Genomic DNA, 21,359 nt, shown 5'->3' on the forward strand with positions numbered 1-21,359 from the left:
ACTTTATTGATATGTTTATCAATCTGTCAAGGCATTTATAAATAGAAGGTAATGTTGGTTTTTCTCCGTATCAAATCGCACCCGACAAAGTGACGAAAGAGAAGAAGAGACGAAGAGATACGACATATTTTACTATTTCGTATTTAATAATTGTTTATTGATTTACTGTAATTTTGATATTTGATTCTAACGTATATTTTTCGATTTATAAGATAGTGTAAAAGGGTTTTTAGAAGAAAAGAATGGGAGGGGTGGGACTATTATAAATAGAATAAGACCAATTAATTACCATACAAAAATATATATAAATATGGGTAATTATGTAGTTTCATTAATTTAATGATGATTGTTTGTAAAAGAATCAATTGAAATCACTTGAAATCAATTGATAACCTTTTAGTGATATGCATGGTTGATGGATACGATAGGCTTCATGTACTTTAATTAATATTTCTTTAGATGTCATTAAATCTGGAATCAATCAACTTATAAGGCTTCCTTTAAAGATTGGTTTAATTTAGCAACCTTAGCTTGTATAGATAAATCAACAGTTTTATCACCAACTTCGACTACTAAACCACCTAAGATTTCTGGATTAACTGGGTTAGTTAATTTTAAAGTTTTACCTTGACCAACAAATTCAGATTTAGAAATGGCAGTTTGTAATCTCTTTAAAATCTTTGAATCTAATGGTTTAGCAGAAGTAACTTTAGCTTCAATAATACCATTATGAGCATCATTTAATAATGAGAATTTTTCATAAATTGATTTTAAGTTACCTAATCTATTGTTTTGAGATAAAACATTTAAAAAGTTGGTAGTAGTTTTATCTAATTTTAAACTTGAACTAATAGTTGAAATAACAGTGGCTCTATCTTGTTTATTTAAAGCAGGATTAGTTAAATATTCCTTAACTTTTGGATCAGTTTCAATTAAATTTTGAATCTTTGATAAAGCTTGATATGAAGTATCAACTGATGAATCTTGAACTGATGCTGAATATAAAGCATTAGCATAAGTACCATCAAGTCCAAACAATTGAATTGGAGGTTTAACACTCTTACTGGCAGTAGCCAAGGAACGGGTGAAAGCACGAGAAGCCATCATGTATATATATTAATTAATTAATTAATCGATTGAATATGAAAGAAATACAATACTCTCTCTCTAACAACCACTTAGTTTTCATATTTGGATGAATTTTTTTTCCCACTGTGAGGTTCGGGTTTTCTCACTTTGGTGTACAGCCAATTTTCATTGGTCAGACAAATAAAAAAAATCTGTTATGATTTAACTATGGGAGTGCACCTCGATCAAAAAGTGAAAAAAAAAGAGTTGAAATTTTTCAACTCCAACCTCTAGTTCTAAATACAAGTAAAATCTATATAAACTTGATTATACATTGCCTTGTAAATAGTGTATCATGTTACCGTATAGAGGGGGAAGGTACTTGGTCAATCAGGTAAAAATCTTTACCGAACTTCCCAATTTAATTCGTTGGAATTCAACATCAACTACCAAATCCAAAAAGAATCGTAATGTGTTCGAAGGATTAACTGAATTAGAAGAACAAGACGCCATTTATAAAAGACAATTACTTTTATCTAAAACTCCAACTGTTATTAAGAGTTATGATAGAGGTCATCTTTTCCCTGGTTCTACTAATTTTAGAAAACCTGTACATACTCATTTATTTAAAGGTAAACCAATTAAAGAATTAACAGTTCCAAAGAAACAAACTGCTGGTAGAAATAATACCGGTAAAATTACAATAAGAGGTAGAGGTGGTGCACATAAAAGAAGAATAAGATTAGTAGATAATTATAGACTTAGACCTGGTAAACAAACTGTCTTAAGAATCGAATATGATCCAAATAGATCAGGTCATATTGCTTTATTAAAGCATGAAGAATCTGGTGATTTATCTTATATATTGGCGTCTATGGGTTTAAGAGAAGGAGATTCAGTTGAATCATTCCGTTCTGGTATTCCAAAAGATTTCATTGAAGAAATGAAAAAGACAAATAATGGAGATATAGATGAAGCTTTATTATCTAGTAGAACTATTCGTAGAGGTAATTGTTTACCTTTAAGTATGATACCTGTTGGTTCAATCATTCATAATATCGGTTTACATCCTAAAGGAAAAGGTCAACTTGTAAGATCTGCCGGTACTTCAGCAAGATTATTATCTAAACATCCAGAGAAGAATAGGGCCATTGTTAAATTAAATTCTGGTGAACATCGTTATATTGATCTTAGATGTTGTGCTACTTTAGGAGTAGTTTCAAATAAAGAACATCAAACTATTTCTTGGGGTAAAGCAGGTAGAAGTCGTCATAGAGGTTTTAGACCTCAAGTCAGAGGTGTAGCTATGAATGCCCATGATCACCCTCATGGTGGTGGTAGAGGTAAATCTAAATCTAATAAAGTTTCTCAATCTATGTGGGGTCTTAAGAAGTTCCAAAAGACTAGAACTCATAAGCATGTTAATAAGATGAAGGTTAGGGACAGAAGAGAAAAGTAGGTATGTACCATGTAATCTTGTAAATAGACTTTGCATTAATTAATTCTTTGTACATTATTATTATTATTTAATATGTAAGTATATTAGTCTCTATTAGTATTCATTCCAGATCTTCATCGTGTGAGATCATACCTTCATATTCATCAGGATCTGTTGAAATATATTTCTGACCAATTTTCGGTCGTATACATAGTCTAGCATACCATCGTTCATCATATATAAAATGTAATGAATTATCTACAGATGTGAATTTAATTTGTTCTTGTTGAAATAAAGTTAAATCTAAAATCTCTAATACTATAATATCTAATTCATTAGGATAAAGTACATCAAATTGTTCTTTTAATTGTTGTCTATTTTGAAAAATTAAATTGGCATCTTTAATAACTACTAAAGTATGTACAGTATCTTGAGTTATACGACGTTTATATGTATTTTCAAAATTAATTATAGCTGACTTAAATGGGAATTTTACTAAGATCTTATGAGTAGAATCAGTCAATACTGCTGTAATACTATTATCCTTTGTTGTTTTAATAAAACTAGAAATTCTCAAGATAGGAGTTAACTTCACAGCAGAGGAAGACTGTATAAAGTTCTTCGCTACAATATTATGAGAATAAGTATAATCTTTTCTGATCAATGTCTCAACAGTACTCTGCAACCAACTCTGTAGAAATGGTAATGGGTGCTGTCTCTTACTGCCCATACCCTCACCCTCTTACTTGATAAGAAAATGATATATCGCGTCTTTGTATTTTTCAACTATATTATATATACACTATGTACATGAATACTTTTTTTACTTTTAACTAGATACGGCATCTTCATCACTACTAACTCTACGCTTTTTTTTAAACTCTTTTGCGGTTAATCTCTCTAAACGTCTTGCTTCTCTTTTTTCTAATCTCTTCAGATTCTCCTTCTCAATCTTTTCTTCAGTTAACTCACCATCTTTAAACAAATCATAAATAGTTTGTTGTACTGTCTGCTGAACATTGAAATCTCCATAACGAATATTCATGAAATCAAACGCATAACAAATTTGTAAATCATCAAATGATCTCCTTTTAATGAATGAATTTTCTAATGAAAATATATTTGGTGTTACCCCATATTCTTTCAAGTAATTATTCAAACTATTTGATAATTCAATCAATTCAGCACTACTTGTAATCAAATTAGCTTTATTAGAATATCTTGAACTGAAATGTGTTAAAAGAAGTTTTGGACAATTCATATATCTAGCTACATTAACTGCTTCAATCATAGTTGAATGTTTCTTAGCAAGAGCTTCTTCAATTAATTCATTATCTAAGGTAGATTCATGAATTAAGAGATCACTTTCTGAACCAATTGATACAAATCTAGGATTAGGTCTAGTATCTCCAGAATATGATACTTTAAATAAATCTCCATCATCAAGAGAGAATGTAATACTTATAGAATAAGCCCATGAACAATGTATTGCTCTTGTAGTTTCAAGTTTCTTAATTCCCAAGTCTTCGAAAAATTCTTTAATAAGCTTAACATTCGATGGTTCTAATGGTGCACGCTCAGCAGGAATCAGAATATTATTCCTATCGAAGAGCTTTTCAAACTCAGCTATATCAAGTTGCTTATACTCTCTTTGTTTATCACGCAAAAACTCTTCGCAACTGAGGTACGAAATTCGTTTAAGGTCAGCATTTGGATTAAGCTGGGCCTCATATTGATACCATTCTTTAATGAAATGATCATATTTCCATGGCACAATCAAATAAAGGCGTTTAGAATTATCTTTATTTATATCAAACCATTTATTTATAACAGATACCAATCCTAAATGATGATCTGCATGTAAATGACTTAGAAATATGAATTCTAATTCTTTAATTATCTGAGTTAATTGTGCATTATCATTATGACCAAAATTTCTCATCATAGTACCTAAAGTATTTTCACCACCATCTAAAAGGATAGATTTATATTCAATTCCATTAGACTTCTTATATGGTATTCTTATTAAAGTTGAAATTACATTACGATATAATGATGGAATTGCAGATCCGGTCCCAAGACTTGTAATATGAATATTATCCTTTAATGAACCAGATTCATAATTCAAGGGGGCTGGTTGTTCATTAATAACCACATCTCTTGGTACAGGAAGATTTAATGGAACAATTTCTTCTTCGTAAAGCGATGGCCATGTATTATTCTGTATATCTTCAAAATCTGTACTGATACCAGTTGCAGTAATTATAAACTTTTGAAGAGAATGAAGTTTAAAGGTGTTGGTATTCTCTAATTCAATTGAACCTTTTTTTTCAAAATGAGGTAAATTGAAATTATTAGGAAGAACTGTTTTTAATTTCATAGTATTTATAGCTGATCTCCTAAATACTAAAGTATTGGATGATAATTTGGGATGACAAATGATATGTTTTGTTTCTGGAGGAAATTTATCCATAAAGTGATAATTATCTAAATCTATATCTTCTCCAAGGAAATGATAAACAATCCCAATATCTTCATGTCCTACATTATCATCCTTTAAGAACCAATCTGAACTTGTGATGGTATTTTGTAAATATGAATTATTTGGGATATCTAATACTAACATTTTAGCGAAGTGATTTGAAGGATCAAGGACTTGTTCTGGAGTTACTAATATTCCTTCTGAATTATGTACAGCAATACCATTACTCAATTTACGAAAATCTGCACCAGGAGTAAGACCCAAAGCTTTAGCCTTTTGAGGATCAAATTTACCTCTCATTGGAAGGAATCGAATCAAATAAGATACAGCCTCTTGATTAGACAGATTAATAAATGGTAATTCAACTCGATAATGAATATCTGATTCAGTTGGGTCAACTTTATAGGAATCAGGATCACTATCATTTATTGCAGAAGTATCACGAGGAAACATTAAAGATGCTAACTTCTTTAACTGTCTTTTATAAATATTTTCTTGAGAATTTGTAGGAGTAATTACTGAAGGTCGTATTTTAATTGGTTTAATAGCTAAATTATCATCACCTATTATCTTATTAGATTCAGCTTCATCAATTTTAATCTCACAACCTTTACGAAATACAAAGTTTCTCCATGAACTTACTACATATGATAATAATAATGATGAACCAGTTATTATATCTATACCTTTCTTTGTGGAATCACTTAAAGTTAAAAATAAACCTGGTAATCCTCCAATTTCTGACCATGAAGATATAGTACCAGTAATAAACATTGATTTAAGTTTAACTAATTTAAATTTATTTTCAACCAAAGCTCTTTGAGTACCTTCAGGAACTTTCCCAAATAAATATCGTTCACCATCTCGAGTTGTTAAAGATATTAAAGGATGATTTGTATCAGCAGTAATATGAGTTACTGTTGAAACAGTAAACATTCCACTACTTTGTGATCTACTAGATTGTTCAAACTGTTTAAAATGTTTCTTCCTTTCAATTTCTGAAAGAAATGTTCTTAACTTTCGATTAGTATCAGAATTATTATCCTTATTTAATGGTGAAATATGGTAACCGACTTTACTTTGGTAGACTCTAATATTCCGAATTTTTAAACAAGAGCCTGGACTCTTTAATTTTGACCCAAAAGACAACAAAATGTATATAATTCTATCTTAAGTCAACCAATTAGGACTTGTTATTTCCTTAACATTGGGCGGTTATAAGAACAATTTAAGCGAAGATCATATTAAATAATTATACCTCTTCTCTATAATTTTCCAGTCGCAAAAATAAATGTCGCGCGATGTCTTTATAATATACAGTAGAATAAATGTCGCTCGGTCTCTCACTAAATACTGCAAAACATCACAGGCGAAATTTACCCCAGCTTTGTTTTGAGAAGTACCAGCCATTACCAGTACTCGTAACACTAACACTATAACCTTCAACTAATAGTAATAGTACACTATGAGTCTCATAGTTTCACCTACATCTGGTGTATCTGTGAATTCAATAGGAGTAGACGATATTATTGAAGCGTTGTTTTATAGGTATGCGGAATTAACCGGTAATGATAATGATAATAATGATGGTATTATAGCTAAATTACAACTACCATCATTACGATCATTACCATTAATGAGTTATTTATTACCTAATATTGATGAGAAAAAATTCGCCATTAATAAATTATTACAAGAACAAAAACGAGCAAGTAATTATAAAAAATGGTATGAAATATCGTTACAATTAGATGAATTAATGAATAATAATTCATGGAAATCAAATCCTCAATCTGATTTATATGATTATAATCTTATCTATAATAATCTTAATGAAATGAAAAATGCAAGATTAAATAAAGATTATAAACTTTTATTATATTATATTCGAACTAAATGGATAAGAAATCTTGGAAATATGGGAGATGTTAATTTATATAGACATTCATTTACTGGTACCAAGAAAATTATTGAAGAATATATTGAAGAATGTAAAACTTCATTAAATTATTTACTTAATGATCCAGATGTTAATTTAGATGATAGATATTTATTAGGAATGTTAATTCAAACAAGAAAAAATATTGGAAGAACAGCTTTAGTTCTTTCTGGTGGTAGTACATTTGGAATATTTCATATTGGAGTTTTAGCTACATTATTTGAATGTAATCTTTTACCTAGAATTATTAGTGGTTCTTCAGCAGGATCCATTATGGCAAGTATTTTATGTTGTCATTCAAATGAAGAAATAATTGAAATTTTAAGTACAATTGCTGATAGAGAATTTAAAATATTTGGATCAGATGGTAATGATCCTAATCAAAGTCAATTTAGAAAAGTTCTTGGAAATTTAAGTCATTTTATAAAGTATGGAACTTTTTTTGATATAACTGATTTAAAACAAACAATGCTTGGATTCTTAGGAGATTTAACATTTAGAGAAGCATATAATAGATCAGGAAAAATCTTGAATATAACTGTATCTCCAACATCAATTCATGAACTGACAAGATTATTAAATTATCTTACAGCTCCTCATTGTTTAATATGGTCGGCCGTTTGTGCAAGTTGTTCATTACCAGGAGTATTTCCTTCTACTTCAATTTATGAAAAGAATCCTAGAACAGGAGAAATTCGTGAATGGAATAGTGATACATCAGCCAAATATGTTGATGGATCAGTTGATAATGATTTACCTATTACAAGATTACTGGAGATGTTTAATGTAGATCATATCATAGCAGTACAAGTTAATCCTCATGTAGTCCCCATATTAAAAGCTGCTGTTACCAAAGTTGGTGGTGATATTGAAAATGAATTAAGTAATAAACTTAAGACTGCAGTCAGTAACACTTATGATTTTTTATCTTGTGAAGTAATTCATTATTTACAAATGCTTAATGAAATGGATATTTGTAAGAATTTAGCAACTAAACTTATATCAGTTTTAACTCAAAGTTATTCTGGAGATATAACGATTTTACCGGATTTTAAATCTCAAGATTTCTTAAAATTATTCGATGATCCAACTCCAGAATTTATGTTAGACTTTATACTAAGAGGGGCAAAGGCTTCGTGGCCTAAAATAACAGTAATTCATAATCATTGTGGAGTTGAATTCACTCTTGATAATTGTATAGGATTACTTAGAGGAAGAATTATAACTTCTGCCAATAATAGAATTACTTATGAAAAGCCCCATGATTCACATGATATTAATGGATCCCATAATCCAGATAGAAAATCAGTTAAAAGAGGAAAATCAACTATTGGATTAGTAAGTTCTCCCGTAATGATTACTGATAAATCATTTTCAACTTCAACCCCCAATACACCTGAAAAGCCAAAAGCAAATATCAAATTTCCTACTGAAATAAGAAGACATAATTCTGCAAATGTTCCAATAAGAAAGATGGTGAATAAGAAGAAAAGTAATTCAATTAGTACACCTCAAGAAAATTCATCAAGATTCCCTCAAAGGAAATCAACCACTTCATTAGCATCTTTATCATATGACTTTTTCAATAGAAATGTATCTGCAGAATCAACTTTAATTAATGATTCAGAAGCTGATGAACATAAACATTCCATACCTAATATCAATGTAACATTACCTAATTCTATTATAGACTCTAATAATTCTAATAAAGAATACGAAGATAGAAAGAAAATTAGAAAGGCAAGGAGTTCAACCAATTTCAGAACTCGAAAGATTTCCCTGAGTAATGATCTTTCAAGTTTATCATTTTCTCACGATATCGAAACTGAAAAGATTAAATATCAATCGGAAAGAGTTCCTTGTGCAGATACAAATCCATATGTCGATAAATCCCCGGAACGAGAATGGGGTCCAGTGAATAAAACCGATCGAAAGGAAAAGGAGAAGGCTAATTTACCAAAAGTTTCAGCTTCAACCCCTAAACCTAATTCGTACATAGGACTTAATAGATTAAAAGGAACAGATTTATCTAGATCGGGTAATAACTCAATTAATGATTTGAGGAATTTTATCAATCAGGATCAAGCACCAATGCCAGTCCGGCTAAAAGATTTAGAGAAAAAGGTGACTCGATTCGATGAAGCAAGCTTTGATCATGAAATTCTTCATAGTGATGATGATTCTGCTGCATTCAGATTGGATACTAATGGTAATAGTAATGGTAACGGTACTAGTAATGTTGATGACTATGGTGAAGAAGAATTTCTCGGAGATGATGAAGCAAGTAATCCAGTAGATGATGATGAATATGATAATGAAGTAAGAGATTATTATGAACTTAGTCCACTTGCAGGAGAGATTGAAGATGAGGGTGGTGATGAAGTCGATTACGAAGTTGATGAAGAAGAGTATGATATAAACGAAGATACTAACGTATAATTAGTCATAACTTTATTATTTATTATAATGCATGAAATCCTTAATATATATATATATATATATAAATGTAGATCCTTAGTCAATACCTAGTAATGCTAAAATCGTTGGTAAAGATAATCCTAAGAAATATATAAGTATATCTCTCTTTACTAAATTGTCCAGATAAGTAGATTCACTTGTATCAGCAGATAATGGAGGAATTGATACTAATTCTGGTCCATGATGAAAATTATGTAATTCCAGCATAACATGATTAACAACATATAAAAATGTTCCTGCTGAATATAAGAAGAATACCCCAAGCATGAATTGATTATTTAATCCAGTTAATATCGAGAAAAGGTACATTAATATAGATGATACTGGGGTAGATAATGAAAATAATAATAGATGGAATTGAATATCCTTCTTATTATAACCTTCTTTAATTAATATTGAAGTTAAACTAAAAGCTGTAGGAAGCTTATGAAGAACAATTACTAAATAGAAAACAAATTCCAATAGTAAATCTTCCTTTAAATATGATGTTCCAAGAGCAATTCCATCAACTACTGAATGAATAATTAATCCTAAAGTTACGGTGGAATGAAATACTGATTCAATTCTTTCATTGGATCGTCCTGAAAATGGTTGTGATTTTATCTTAAATGGAAGCTTTATATCGGCTGTTAAAATTGCATAATTATCTATTAAATACATTGTAACATAGCCAAGCAAAAGTGAAAATCCGATATAGTTTATATTTATTGGAGATATACCTTCTTCACTAATTAATGTTTGAACACCTTCAGGTATTACCAATACAAGTAATGTACCAACTAAAATCCCTGTACTTAATTGAGAAAATTCTCTTATCCTATTACTTGAAATAGATAATCTTACAGGTAATATACCCCCTATAAAAGTAATTACCCCCATCAGAATGGATAATACTAATATTTCTAGTATCAATGCTCCTGATATCATGATATCAACTTTTAATTATATGATCTAAAACTTATTTAATTGATAATAATGTTAAATAATTATGTGATTACCTCTCTTAGCAGGAATGATTAATGATATTCCTGTTCAGATATCCTAATGGGGTAACATAATTATTATTTGCAGTACCTTCGGTTTTTAGCGAGACGCGACCGATATTTTTGATGTAAATGTTTACATGATTGCAACCATCGTTCAATACATTCAGGGTAACGAACGCCGAGCAATATGATGAAATGTCTTTAGAGTTATTGAATGAGAAGCTAGAGTTGGCAATATTGTATTTCAAAACAGCAGAGTATAATAAGGCTCTAAAATTGTATGATGTGTTGGTTAAACTTTTGACTAACTTATCTATTTCAACAATAAAGAAGGCCCGTAAAGAAAAAGGTATAGTAGAAGTTCCTGTGATAGGTGTATGTGTTCATCCATCATTGGTTTCAGTTCTTGACCAAAGAGCTGCTACACATGAGAAATTGAATTCATTATCAAAAGCTTTGTTAGATGCACAACAAATCACCAGAATTGATCCCATCAGTTGTAAGGGTTATTTACGAATTGGAAAGATCTTACGAAGGATGGGTAGAGATATTGACGCATATAAGCTGTATCAGGAAGGAATTTATATTATAGATCGATCTATTAAGCAACATAACATTATTGTTCCTGAAAAGTTATTATTGCAATTAAAGAGCCAGTATAAAGACTTAAATCAAAAACTTCGTACAGCAAGCCAAAGAGATCGCTCATCTTCAGATGAAAACAATTCATCACAAAATAGGGCTTCTCAGAAGTCGTTAGATCGTAAGTTGAATCAATTGCTTCCTTTAAAGCGATCTCTGGAAGATTCTGTGAGTGGAAGAACTAAACGTATACAGAAGTCAGGGGTAGATCCATTCTTATATTTATCGCAAGACTTAATAGAATTAATTTTCAGTCAATTCCCTTTAAATTCATTATTGAAATGTCATAAAGTTTGCAAATTATGGTATAATGTATTAACAAATATTCCTGCTCTATACAATAATAAGTTTATCCTAAAACCAAAAATAACTAATTCAGAATTTTCATCAGGTATAAAGTTAATTAAGAAAATAGTTCATAAATCATATTCAAAGCAGGTTAAAGTTTTAAGAGTTAGATCAACAGTCAATAGCGCACATCTCAGTAAAGTCATAGATTTAATTATCCAGGAACCTAACTTCAGTATTCAAAATTTAGAAATATTTGATAACAACCTATCATTTCAACTTATTTTGAGTAGGCTAAGTAAGTTTAGTTGGAAACTAAATAACTTGAATAACCTTCAAGAATTAAGGCTTGGAATTGTGGGATCCATCAGAAATGAGAATCTATTAATTCAATTGTTTCCAAAATTGAAACATTTGCTGATGATAGTTACGGTTCCGGAACTAAGCGGCTCAAGTAATGATTTACTACCTGTTACTGATAAAAGATATCAGAAACTTATAGAGATATCTTTGGTTTCCACTTCTAGTCTTGTTTTCCTAGAAACATTAGCACTAGTGAATCATCCTCAATTGTTACGTTCAAATTCTCGTGTTGCTGCAGGTAATAATACGTTTAATCCTTATCCTATATTTCTAGACAAAACTTTTCCCAATTTAAAAGAATTATCTATAGCATCCTATGAGTTTTATAATACACTTCCTATGTTGGGAGAATTCTTAACCAATTCTCCCAATTTAACTAAATTGATCATGGAGAATAATGTGAATTTCAAATTACTAGATTTCTTGCAATTATTGAAAAATTATAACCCTAAATTAAAACTAAATAAACTTATATTCCGAGAAGAAAAGTTAAATTCTGCAACTAGCTTGAATGAATTTGATATTACTGACTTGCCTCAATTATCGTCATTGGAACATCTTGATTTATATGGAAGTTCTTTATCCAATAAGGGTTTACTAAAACTTCTTAGAATGTGTAACATGAATGGGCAATTGAATACAATAGTAATTGGCCCAGCTGGTTATATTCATTTTAAGACAGATACTTTTCCCGTGGGTTCTGGTTTAATATTATCTTTAAAACAACTAATTAGAGTAGCTCCTAACTTGGAGAGATTGTATCTAAATGAGTTAGACCTTGATAATCTGACATTGAAGGACTTCAGTAGGGATTTACGTGATATGAACTTCAAAAAAAGTAATCTTAAACTTCTAGATCTTAGTTTCTGTGTGAAGGTTGAAGGTATCGGATTAATTGATTTGTTTGATGCTTCCTCTACAAATCTAAAAAGAATTGCAAAAGGAGACAATTTTGATCGTCTCAGTATAGATGAATTAGTTATAGATGGAGTGGAAATTAATTCACAAACATTAAAGATGTTGAAAGATTTTAAGTATGTTAAAGAAATACGAAATGATATAAATAAAAGGAAATGGAAAGTATTTGGAGTCAATAGTTTAATAGTTTCTAATTGATTGCAAAATTATTTATGGTGAATATATTTGCCGCTTTGCACGACCAAATATTTTTTTTTTTGTTTTGCAAAAAAAAATGCCTGTATTAAAAAAAGAGATGCCATCTGTGAATCAAAAGAATTATTGTAACTACAAGAGAATACGTTGACACATTGAAAATGGCGGTTACTAGGAGTCAAATTAAGTCGGATAAGAAGCCCACAAAAATAAAGTTTCAGGATGATGATGCTAATTCAACAATTAACAATGACTACCATACAGCAGAGGAAAGTGTTTATGATGTAGCAGAAGAAGACAATGTAGACATAGAAGAAATAGACCAAGATGAAGATGAAGATGATGATGATGATGATGATGAAGATGACGAAGATGAAGATTCCGATGATGAGGCTCCGGAAGAAGAATCAATTAAAGTATCCGAAAAGCAACTAGAAGAAAAGAGAAGGAAACAAAAAGAAGAAGATGCAGCTATTAGGCGTGCCGAAAGAGAAAGAAGACGAGAGATAGACTTGAAAAACAAACATCAACAAGAATTGAAAAAACTTAAAGAATCCAAATCACAACAACTAGAATCTCTTCCCGAATTTTTGCCTGAAGAATTAATTGAACAAACCATACAAACAAATATTCCAACTTCGACTGCAAAGCATCTAAGAACCCAAGATTTTGAAGAGATAGATGAAAAACTATTACGTCAACAGGCCATGAAAGATAAGTTAAAAAGATTAAAATTAGCTAGTAAGACATCCATTGTTAATGGACCAGTTCATGTTAAAGTACAATCATTTGATTCAAAAACCAAGTACGTGCCCAAATCGGAATCTAAAATTTTGAAATCAAGAGATAAGTGGTTAAAACGTAAATCGTTGAATAAGAAATAGAATACGTACATTTAATGCATTTGCTCACTGCTTGCAGTGTGTATTATAGATAGAACAATAGAGTTATAATTCGGCTTTGCCTCTCACATGTAATACAGAAGTAAAAGAAATGATCCAAATTTTACCAGCAAACGATTTTGCTCTCTTTATTCTATCGTACGAGTTAATATTATAATATAATTATATTGAGTCTAATACATATAAATAGGAAGCTAACTTAATATCTGGTGAAGAAAAAAGCCGTTACAAATTTTCGCAGCTTTTGCACCAAAATATTGTTGTTTCAATAAAATACAATGAAGAGAAGGATAGGTAATTGGGTATGTTTAATATTATAATGAACTCACGCCGTCGTTAATTATCATTATTGTCATTTACTCATTAAATATATACTGGAAATGGAGAAATTCAACGTTGCAAGTCTCTAATTCGAACTTTAGGACAATAGGGACACATCATATGGTTACATCTATGGCAATTAAATCTAGTTGGCTCTTTTAATATGATATTGGGGTTGCGTAAAACAGTGGATTGCTCTGTACTACTGCCAGCAGATTCTTGTAAGTGCAATTTTAGTGCTGAAATACTTTTAGGGGTATCTCTGTTAGAAGAAAAGGAGTTTTGTGAAGTCACTAGTTCATGCGTATATTCCGGTGTATTAGTATTCTGGGAGGAACTCAGAGGTGCTTCACATAAGTTACTATTATCGGAAGTAACTTTATGATCGTGTTGGTGATACTCAGACAGAATATCAGTGATATCATGTATTCCGTATGCCAATTGGCTATAATACAAAAGATTGTGAACTTCTCTGTGTGTTGGAGATAAGGGAGATATTGGAGGCCGCAAAGCAGATGTGTATAATATTGAGCCATAGCTTTGGTAGCAATTGCAACAGCACCATTGACATATTTTGTTACAGTCTTGATTATCTAAAGACCCAGATGAGGGTAAAGTAGAAATATATCCTATTCGTTCTGACATTATCATTTATATTATTATTTTTGTACTAGAACCCGTAAATTATACACTAATCCAGATCTTGAATAAACTATAATTTTAGAAGTATATCGTAAGAAGGACAAAGGAACAAAAAGGATATTTATATCACACTATTTTATATAATAAGATTTGATGTAGAAAGTACTCGTCTCGAAACATATACACATATACTTAGCGAACCCTTAAATAAATAATAATTTCAATGACCAATTATAAGAGAATCTAGACTAAGCAAAAGAGCAAAAGAATTCAGAAGCATGACATAGAAATACTATGGCTTGTAACTCAAGCAAATTTTCGGAGAATTAAGCTAACCAAAACGGTGTTAAAATCTAGAGTCCAGACTCGAGACCATAGAATCCAGTCGGGGCTAGCCCTTAAAAGTCGGTGGTATATTTATATAATTATTTTTTTGGCAATTCGAAATTTCCGCTTTTTTTCTAACCGATTGCATAATAATCTAGACCTTTTATGTATAGTTTCTCGCAAGTATTTATGGTCCTTTCATTCTCAGTTTGATATCAATATTTATATTTCTTAGATGGGGTCACGATCTAAATAAATTAGTTTATCTTAGTTTGTTTTAGCTGTATCCCCACATTCAGATGTCCCATACAAGAGGCGCATTATAGGATGTATTTGCCCAATTCTAGAAATCCATTTTTTTATTCCCGTCTTCATAAATGGAAGTGAAGAAAACGCAAGAGATTTTTCTATATACAATATATAATATGCGCAATCCCATCTGGACAAAATAGTTCTTCTAAGATCCAAGTTTTCCGATAAGCGTTCATAACCGAATAATAGCTCGTAATACTTTTTTTAAAAAAAAGACTCTAGACCGCTAACTGAAATGCGCTCTGGAATCCTATCTAATCTTAAGTAAGAAAAGGTACATTCATCTATGCCGAGCGTAACTTAGGCGAGACATAATCGAATTACAGATTAACAACTTTCTTTCAAACCTGTAATGTAGAAATTTTTGTTACTTCTATCGCATATTTCAGATTGACCCATAACTTTTTGCAACGACCTAACCGATAATGAAACTAATGAGTCAATATTGGCTAATATCAATTTCTTGATTCAGTTTCAAATCTACTACTTTGGCAAAATATTTGGAACTTATAATTCCATTTTCGTTGCCTTCACTGAGTATAACATCGTTTAAACTTCTATAAAATTTTATACCATTTTTCAAACATTCTTCTACATCAAGATATATCAATACATTGGCGTTCTGTCGTATACCTGAAATATTTGATAACTCTGTTGAAGTAAAGTGTATGTGATTACGATTCATTTTAGACAACCCACCGCTTATAAGTATAGCTTCAAGCTTATTTCTGTATGTTCCATGATATATCTCATGCGGGATATTATCTTGGGTGAATAACGTAAGATTATTATTGCTTATAACCTTCAATGAATGTCCTTGATTAGCACAAATATACTCCCCATCTTCACTTATTGTAAATCTTTGTTTATCATTTCCAATCACAATTCGTTGAATATCTTCATAAGTAGTTTTATTACTCTTCAATCGATTATGATTCAAAAGATCTGATATTTTAATATATCCGTCCTCACTAATTGTAAGATTTTCTTTAATGGCCCCGTGTCGGAGTAAATATGACAATGCTTTCGATATTAGAACGTCTCTCTTCTTAGGGTCTGGAGCCGCCATTATTAAAACTTTGAAGATTAAATAATTGGAAAAGTATAGTTCTAAATTCTTACATCAAACTTTTTTCGGTATTATTTAATTCTGAGACCGTTACATATAATTATACGGAATTATTCAATAATGCACTGCTACAGAAGAGTGTATCCTACTGATGGTAGTCAATTTATTAAATCATCTATCAAGCGTTAAATTATTATTATTTACAAAGTATTTTTTACTAGGTTTGAGGAAAATTTACTATATATAAGAAATAAGGCGATAATTCATTCCCCGGTACTATTACATGAAACAGCTACTTGATACCTTGAGCACTATTTATCAGAACATTTCTTAACCTTAGAACCTTTAGCACCAGCCAATGATCCTAAATTGGATTTACCACCTTGTTTGATGGTTTCATTATCACCTAATTCAGTCTTCTCATGGAAATTTAAGAAATATTTACCATCACTTTGTTTCTCACCTTGAACTATATTTTTAATAAGAAACTGACTGACTTCATTCAATTTAGTTATCTCTTCTTCTATTTTATCTAAACTATCTAAGTTTCGATGCTTTTCAAATCCTTGCTTGATTTGTAGCCTAGCACCTTGTAATATAGGTATATCTTGTCTGAAAGCAATTCTTGTGGCTCTTAAAGCATTTCTGTATGCCGACTTGGCCGATGCCGAGGATAAAGGAGTGGCCATGTTATGTAAATCAATCTATGCAATGAGCTACTAATTAAAATAAAGGTTGGTTAAATTTTTTGTTCCAATTTTTCGTAGAAGTATTTAAGTTTATGTCGCATAGAATTTTTGCGACAGAATTAGTCTCGACATAAATATTTATATATTTACTTTAATTTAATGTCTATTATACAATCTATAAGATCAATCTGTCTACAGAATAATTAGGAATTTTCTTAGAAATTTCAATCGTTGGGTTATCCAAATGCTTATTATTTGAAGCATTTGCAATAGTTAAAATAGAATCTAATTGTACTTGTTGTTGAGCACTAGTAGAAATAATGTCACCAATAACAGACTTTGCTGCTGTGACAGTCTTTTTACCTGATTTCTTCTTTGGCTTAGGTTGTTGAGATAAAAGAACTTGGTTAACCAAGGTAAGATTATAACTGTTTGCCATAAGTGCCTTAATCTTTAATTCGATTAATTCATGTAATTTTTCAATAGTCTCTTCTGTCCAGTTGAATAACCCACCAACATCTACAATGATCTCTATCAAATACCAAATTTTTGGATTCTTTTCAACCTGTAATAATTGATTTAATAACTGGTCCAATTTTACATCATTAATATTTGATTCGACCAAAAGTTTGAATTCCTTAGTAATCTCAACAGTAGAAAATCCATCAATAAGGCGATTTATTAAATCTTGGAAGATATCAGCATTATTATTACCCATTACCAATTGTTGTAATAATTCCGATACAGTTAAATTAGGACATGAAATAATACACTGTCTCAAGAGGGTCAATTGGAAAGATTCACTGAATAATTGCAATATACCCTTTGTGAATTCTTGTGGGAACAATGGATTGGTTAACAAATAAATTAAGGTATACTCAGGAACAAATTCAATATCAATATATTCAACTTTATTATCATCATGGAATTTGAAAATTAAAAGAAGAATCTTCTTAATAAAATCTATATCAATGATTCTATCATTTTCAACATCAAATTCTTTAAAATTGTAAATTTTGCCGTTGGTATTGGCAGCTCCATTACTAACATATGGATCTTTGGCATTCTTTTTATGGGGCTTATTGAGGGACTTCTTAATGGATTCCCAAGATTCATTCTTCATATATGGAATTAATATTCTTTCCCAAGATGAGAAATTCTTTTCCTTACTGTAAAGCTTCAAATGACTATAGACTTCTGATAATTCCTTTGATAATTCTTTAGATTCGGCATCAAATTTATCACTGATCAAGTTGACCATTCCTCTGAATTCTGCATCTGGCTGTCTGATATTATGTAAGCTTTTACCTAAACATTCATTCAACTTATTTAAACCTACATTTAAGTTGATTACACTCAAATAGACATTTTTATCTTTATTTTTGAGATAAGAGTAAATCACAGTAGAGTTAACGGTATTCAATGATTGTCCCTTAACTCTTAAGACTTGATTAATGTAAACTCTGTCTGGATTAGCTTCAGAAGATGACGAAGACTTGGATACAAAAGTATCTAATAAACTTTCAAATTTGAAATTAATTAAATAAATTTTGTTGTTAACTGAAATGATTAATCTATCAACACTAGGAGCATAAAAGGCAATTTCTGAAGTAGATGAGTGAATTAATGAATTTATGGAAACCGTCTTTTCTTGTTTGAATGATATTATATTAACTGATGTAATGTCGAAATTGGAAAGATTTAATTGATAAATATATCCATTAACGTATGCAAATTTAAGAAGACTTGATGGTAATGCTGTTGTTACAGAATTAATTTCAAGAATTCGGGAGGATGAGTATGATACCAAAATATATTGTAAACTATCATTTGTTTTAGTAATTAATAAAATGAATGAAGAATCGGATTTATCTTTTATGGATATATCATCAATAAATTGATGGAAGATTATTTCTGACTTTCTCTTTATGGAGGTTGCTAATTCTTCCGCCTTTTTAATAAGAGAAATATCTTCTTCTTCTATTTGTAAATTGTAAGATTCAATTAACCCATTAGCATAAACCACAATAATTGATTTTCCATTATTGAAAAATTTAATATCGATTACTTTATGACTGACTTTTAATTCGAATGATTTAGTTTCATTTTGATCATTTTGATTTCTTTGTACAAGTAATACTTTGTGAGTTCTACGATCACTTATTCCGATTATGTAGTACTTAAATTTTTGGTTGGAATAATCTTCATCATTGTTATTAGATTCTGAAGAAACATCCATGCAATCAATTATACTGGAAGGACTCAAAGCATAAGACCAGACTAATTTAGGAGTTGGCTTGATAATGTAACTAGATATTATAGACTTTGAGATACCAAGATCTAGGATATTTGAATCATTGAGGGTAGAAGTTAAATTTGGAATAGTAACTCTATCAGAGAGATTTAAATCTGCTATTCTGGGGAGGATGGTGATGGAATAATGATCTTTCAATGACGGACGAGAAAATGATACCGATCCAGAGGTTAAAGAAGATGCCAAGGGTGATGATGCTGAGGTAGCCATTGTTCACAGATCTGTTGGATACTAACTGAACTTGGTAATCTTAATGTTCTATATAGAAGTTTATATGTTCCTGTATTGAAAAATTTTATGGCATCGCTCTATAATTTTTTCAAGCGTTCTGTCGCAAATTATTTTGGTGTCGCGACATAAGTTATGACAAAAACTATTTGACTATAAGACGCAAAATTCCATTAAATATCATTTAATAGCTACGATATTGTAAATAATAAAGGTACTCGCTAATATGTATTAAATAGAACACCATTAATCTAAAAACAAAAAAAAAAACAAAAAAAAATTCAAAGAACCAGCCTAAACAGGTATCAAACTTGTAGTAAATATTATTTAATATGGAAACTAATATACAGAGAAATGAGAGTGATCTTAGATTTCTTCTAAGAACTTTGGATCAGCGTAATGATACTTCTTAACAATGACTTTAAATTCATCAGTTTCAGGATTGTAAGATTCTATTTCAAAAGATGATAAGTCATCAACAACGATATCAGCACCGGCATTTTTCACTTTTTCTGGATCATAAGTAGAACAGATACCAACAATAAAAGCACCAGCTCCCTTACCGGCTGTTATACCAGCAGGTGCATCTTCGAAAACAACAACTTTCTTAGATGGATCCTTGTAGCCTAAAGTGTCTCTGGCTAATTGATAACCTTGAGGATTTGGCTTACCTTTAGTAACTCTTTCAGCAGTAATGAAAACATCTGGTTGTTCAATAGTTAACAACTTTAACCATTTTGTGGCTAAGGGTAAAGTACCTGAAGTAACAATGGCCCATCTTTGCTTACCATTAGCAGTTTGAGTTTTTGAATATTTATCAAATGATTTAACTAATTCAACAGATCCAGGAATTGGTTTAGCAAATTGACCAAAAGAATCTGGAATTGAACCTTCCCAATTAGTAACTTGAGGTTCAACAGCATCTTCTGGAGACCATTTAGCAATGACATCAAAAGTACGAACACCATGAGATGTTCTAATAATTTCTTCAGGATCAACATGAGGTCTGTTTTTACCAAAGTGTCTCCAAAATTCACTGATGGCACCAGTTGAATTGACTAAAGTACCATCACAATCGAATAAAGCAGCATTAACATAAAATACAGCTGGTTGTTTTTGAATAGTCATTTTTAAAATTTATTTGTGTATAATAAGGATTTAATTGTAAAACTTAAGTTATCTTAAGTTAAGTGTATAAGTAATCTATAAGGAACTCTATAATGAGACAGTAAATAATATAATAAATAATATAATAATTAAGATTATAATATATACAAAAAGTGAGAAATCAATGGGATATTTATAATTGATGTAAAATAATTCTTATGAACTAAGACGGGCTTCTGATGGTCCCCTGAGACTAAAAACTTCCTGTACGCATCTCTCACTGCCGCTGCCGATGAACTGCTGCTGCTATCCGCTTAACTACTTAAAATTGATAAATTAATATTTTTTTATTAAGATACTCAGCGATTACCACCACGAGTTTTTGTTAGTGCTGCCACAGGGTTGCATATCTGTTATCACAAAAGAAAAGTTATAAAAAATGACAAAAAGAAATTCATTTATTACACAATTACGGAGTGTGTTTCTTTTTCAAATAGTTCCTTTTTTAGGGAGCGAGAAGAGGTGCGAATCCTTCGCTAACATTTTTGTCATGTAAATCACCAGACGTAGTCAGCTGCTATACAAATTGTAACATTTATACACTGCCTGCTATAGTCATATCATCTTACAACTCGTGATACTATTTATTGA

General features: G+C 30.5%; 13 protein-coding genes across 13 annotated transcripts; 4 read left to right on the forward strand and 9 right to left on the reverse strand. All coding sequences in view use genetic code 12, as the record gives it.

Moving 5' to 3' along the window:
- Nucleotides 1-233: 233 nt before the first annotated feature.
- ATP5 (F1F0 ATP synthase subunit 5) lies at nucleotides 234-1,326 on the reverse strand. Its single transcript, XM_064884590.1, has one exon. It carries the CDS (start codon nucleotides 1,105-1,107, stop codon nucleotides 487-489), a length of 621 nt encoding a protein of 206 aa, XP_064738102.1. The 5' UTR covers nucleotides 1,108-1,326; the 3' UTR covers nucleotides 234-486.
- Nucleotides 1,327-1,423: 97 nt separating this feature from the next.
- RJT21DRAFT_130985 (mitochondrial 54S ribosomal protein uL2m) lies at nucleotides 1,424-2,527 on the forward strand (the record flags this gene model as incomplete). Its single annotated transcript, XM_064883031.1, has 1 exon — nucleotides 1,424-2,527. One exon carries the CDS (start codon nucleotides 1,424-1,426, stop codon nucleotides 2,525-2,527), a length of 1,104 nt encoding a protein of 367 aa, XP_064738103.1.
- Nucleotides 2,528-2,627: 100 nt separating this feature from the next.
- EST3 (telomerase subunit) lies at nucleotides 2,628-3,236 on the reverse strand (the record flags this gene model as incomplete). The annotated part of the gene is made up of 1 exon (XM_064880299.1): nucleotides 2,628-3,236. One exon carries the CDS (start codon nucleotides 3,234-3,236, stop codon nucleotides 2,628-2,630), a length of 609 nt encoding a protein of 202 aa, XP_064738104.1.
- A 27-nt stretch (nucleotides 3,237-3,263) lies between these two features.
- Nucleotides 3,264-6,398, reverse strand: RJT21DRAFT_127412 (tRNase Z; the record flags this gene model as incomplete). The annotated part of the gene is made up of 2 exons (XM_064882890.1): nucleotides 3,264-6,032; nucleotides 6,369-6,398. 2 exons carry the CDS (start codon nucleotides 6,396-6,398, stop codon nucleotides 3,336-3,338), a joined length of 2,727 nt encoding a protein of 908 aa, XP_064738105.1. The 3' UTR covers nucleotides 3,264-3,335.
- Nucleotides 6,399-6,400: 2 nt separating this feature from the next.
- Nucleotides 6,401-9,473, forward strand: RJT21DRAFT_121419 (uncharacterized protein). The gene has a single exon (XM_064882093.1). It carries the CDS (start codon nucleotides 6,454-6,456, stop codon nucleotides 9,364-9,366), a length of 2,913 nt encoding a protein of 970 aa, XP_064738106.1. The 5' UTR covers nucleotides 6,401-6,453; the 3' UTR covers nucleotides 9,367-9,473.
- Nucleotides 9,436-10,426, reverse strand: RJT21DRAFT_127414 (Mn(2+) transporter). The gene has a single exon (XM_064882891.1). The coding sequence runs from the start codon at nucleotides 10,330-10,332 to the stop codon at nucleotides 9,442-9,444; it is 891 nt and encodes a 296-aa protein (XP_064738107.1). The 5' UTR covers nucleotides 10,333-10,426; the 3' UTR covers nucleotides 9,436-9,441.
- A 131-nt stretch (nucleotides 10,427-10,557) lies between these two features.
- On the forward strand, nucleotides 10,558-13,157 carry RJT21DRAFT_127415 (DNA-binding SCF ubiquitin ligase subunit). Its single transcript, XM_064882892.1, has one exon. The coding sequence runs from the start codon at nucleotides 10,587-10,589 to the stop codon at nucleotides 12,798-12,800; it is 2,214 nt and encodes a 737-aa protein (XP_064738108.1). The 5' UTR covers nucleotides 10,558-10,586; the 3' UTR covers nucleotides 12,801-13,157.
- Nucleotides 12,959-13,681, forward strand: BUD21 (Bud21p; the record flags this gene model as incomplete). Its single annotated transcript, XM_064885056.1, has 1 exon — nucleotides 12,959-13,681. The coding sequence occupies one exon, from the start codon at nucleotides 12,959-12,961 to the stop codon at nucleotides 13,679-13,681; it is 723 nt and encodes a 240-aa protein (XP_064738109.1).
- Nucleotides 13,682-14,089: 408 nt separating this feature from the next.
- Nucleotides 14,090-14,671, reverse strand: RJT21DRAFT_114923 (uncharacterized protein; the record flags this gene model as incomplete). The annotated part of the gene is made up of 1 exon (XM_064880300.1): nucleotides 14,090-14,671. One exon carries the CDS (start codon nucleotides 14,669-14,671, stop codon nucleotides 14,090-14,092), a length of 582 nt encoding a protein of 193 aa, XP_064738110.1.
- Nucleotides 14,672-15,740: 1,069 nt separating this feature from the next.
- TPT1 (tRNA 2'-phosphotransferase) lies at nucleotides 15,741-16,370 on the reverse strand (the record flags this gene model as incomplete). Its single annotated transcript, XM_064885456.1, has 1 exon — nucleotides 15,741-16,370. The coding sequence occupies one exon, from the start codon at nucleotides 16,368-16,370 to the stop codon at nucleotides 15,741-15,743; it is 630 nt and encodes a 209-aa protein (XP_064738111.1).
- Nucleotides 16,371-16,525: 155 nt separating this feature from the next.
- Nucleotides 16,526-17,170, reverse strand: RJT21DRAFT_44455 (uncharacterized protein). The gene has a single exon (XM_064884592.1). It carries the CDS (start codon nucleotides 17,057-17,059, stop codon nucleotides 16,682-16,684), a length of 378 nt encoding a protein of 125 aa, XP_064738112.1. The 5' UTR covers nucleotides 17,060-17,170; the 3' UTR covers nucleotides 16,526-16,681.
- Nucleotides 17,171-17,202: 32 nt separating this feature from the next.
- Nucleotides 17,203-19,701, reverse strand: UTP8 (Utp8p). Its single transcript, XM_064882094.1, has one exon. The coding sequence runs from the start codon at nucleotides 19,581-19,583 to the stop codon at nucleotides 17,235-17,237; it is 2,349 nt and encodes a 782-aa protein (XP_064738113.1). The 5' UTR covers nucleotides 19,584-19,701; the 3' UTR covers nucleotides 17,203-17,234.
- A 108-nt stretch (nucleotides 19,702-19,809) lies between these two features.
- On the reverse strand, nucleotides 19,810-20,881 carry RHR2 (glycerol-1-phosphatase). Its single transcript, XM_064882095.1, has one exon. It carries the CDS (start codon nucleotides 20,727-20,729, stop codon nucleotides 19,968-19,970), a length of 762 nt encoding a protein of 253 aa, XP_064738114.1. The 5' UTR covers nucleotides 20,730-20,881; the 3' UTR covers nucleotides 19,810-19,967.
- Between the last annotated feature and the right edge of the window lie 478 nt (nucleotides 20,882-21,359).

Source organism: Scheffersomyces amazonensis, assembly GCF_036850825.1.
Source record: "Scheffersomyces amazonensis strain UFMG-HMD-26.3 chromosome Unknown RJT21scaffold_4, whole genome shotgun sequence".
Taxonomy (NCBI): Eukaryota; Fungi; Ascomycota; class Pichiomycetes; order Serinales; family Debaryomycetaceae; genus Scheffersomyces; species Scheffersomyces amazonensis.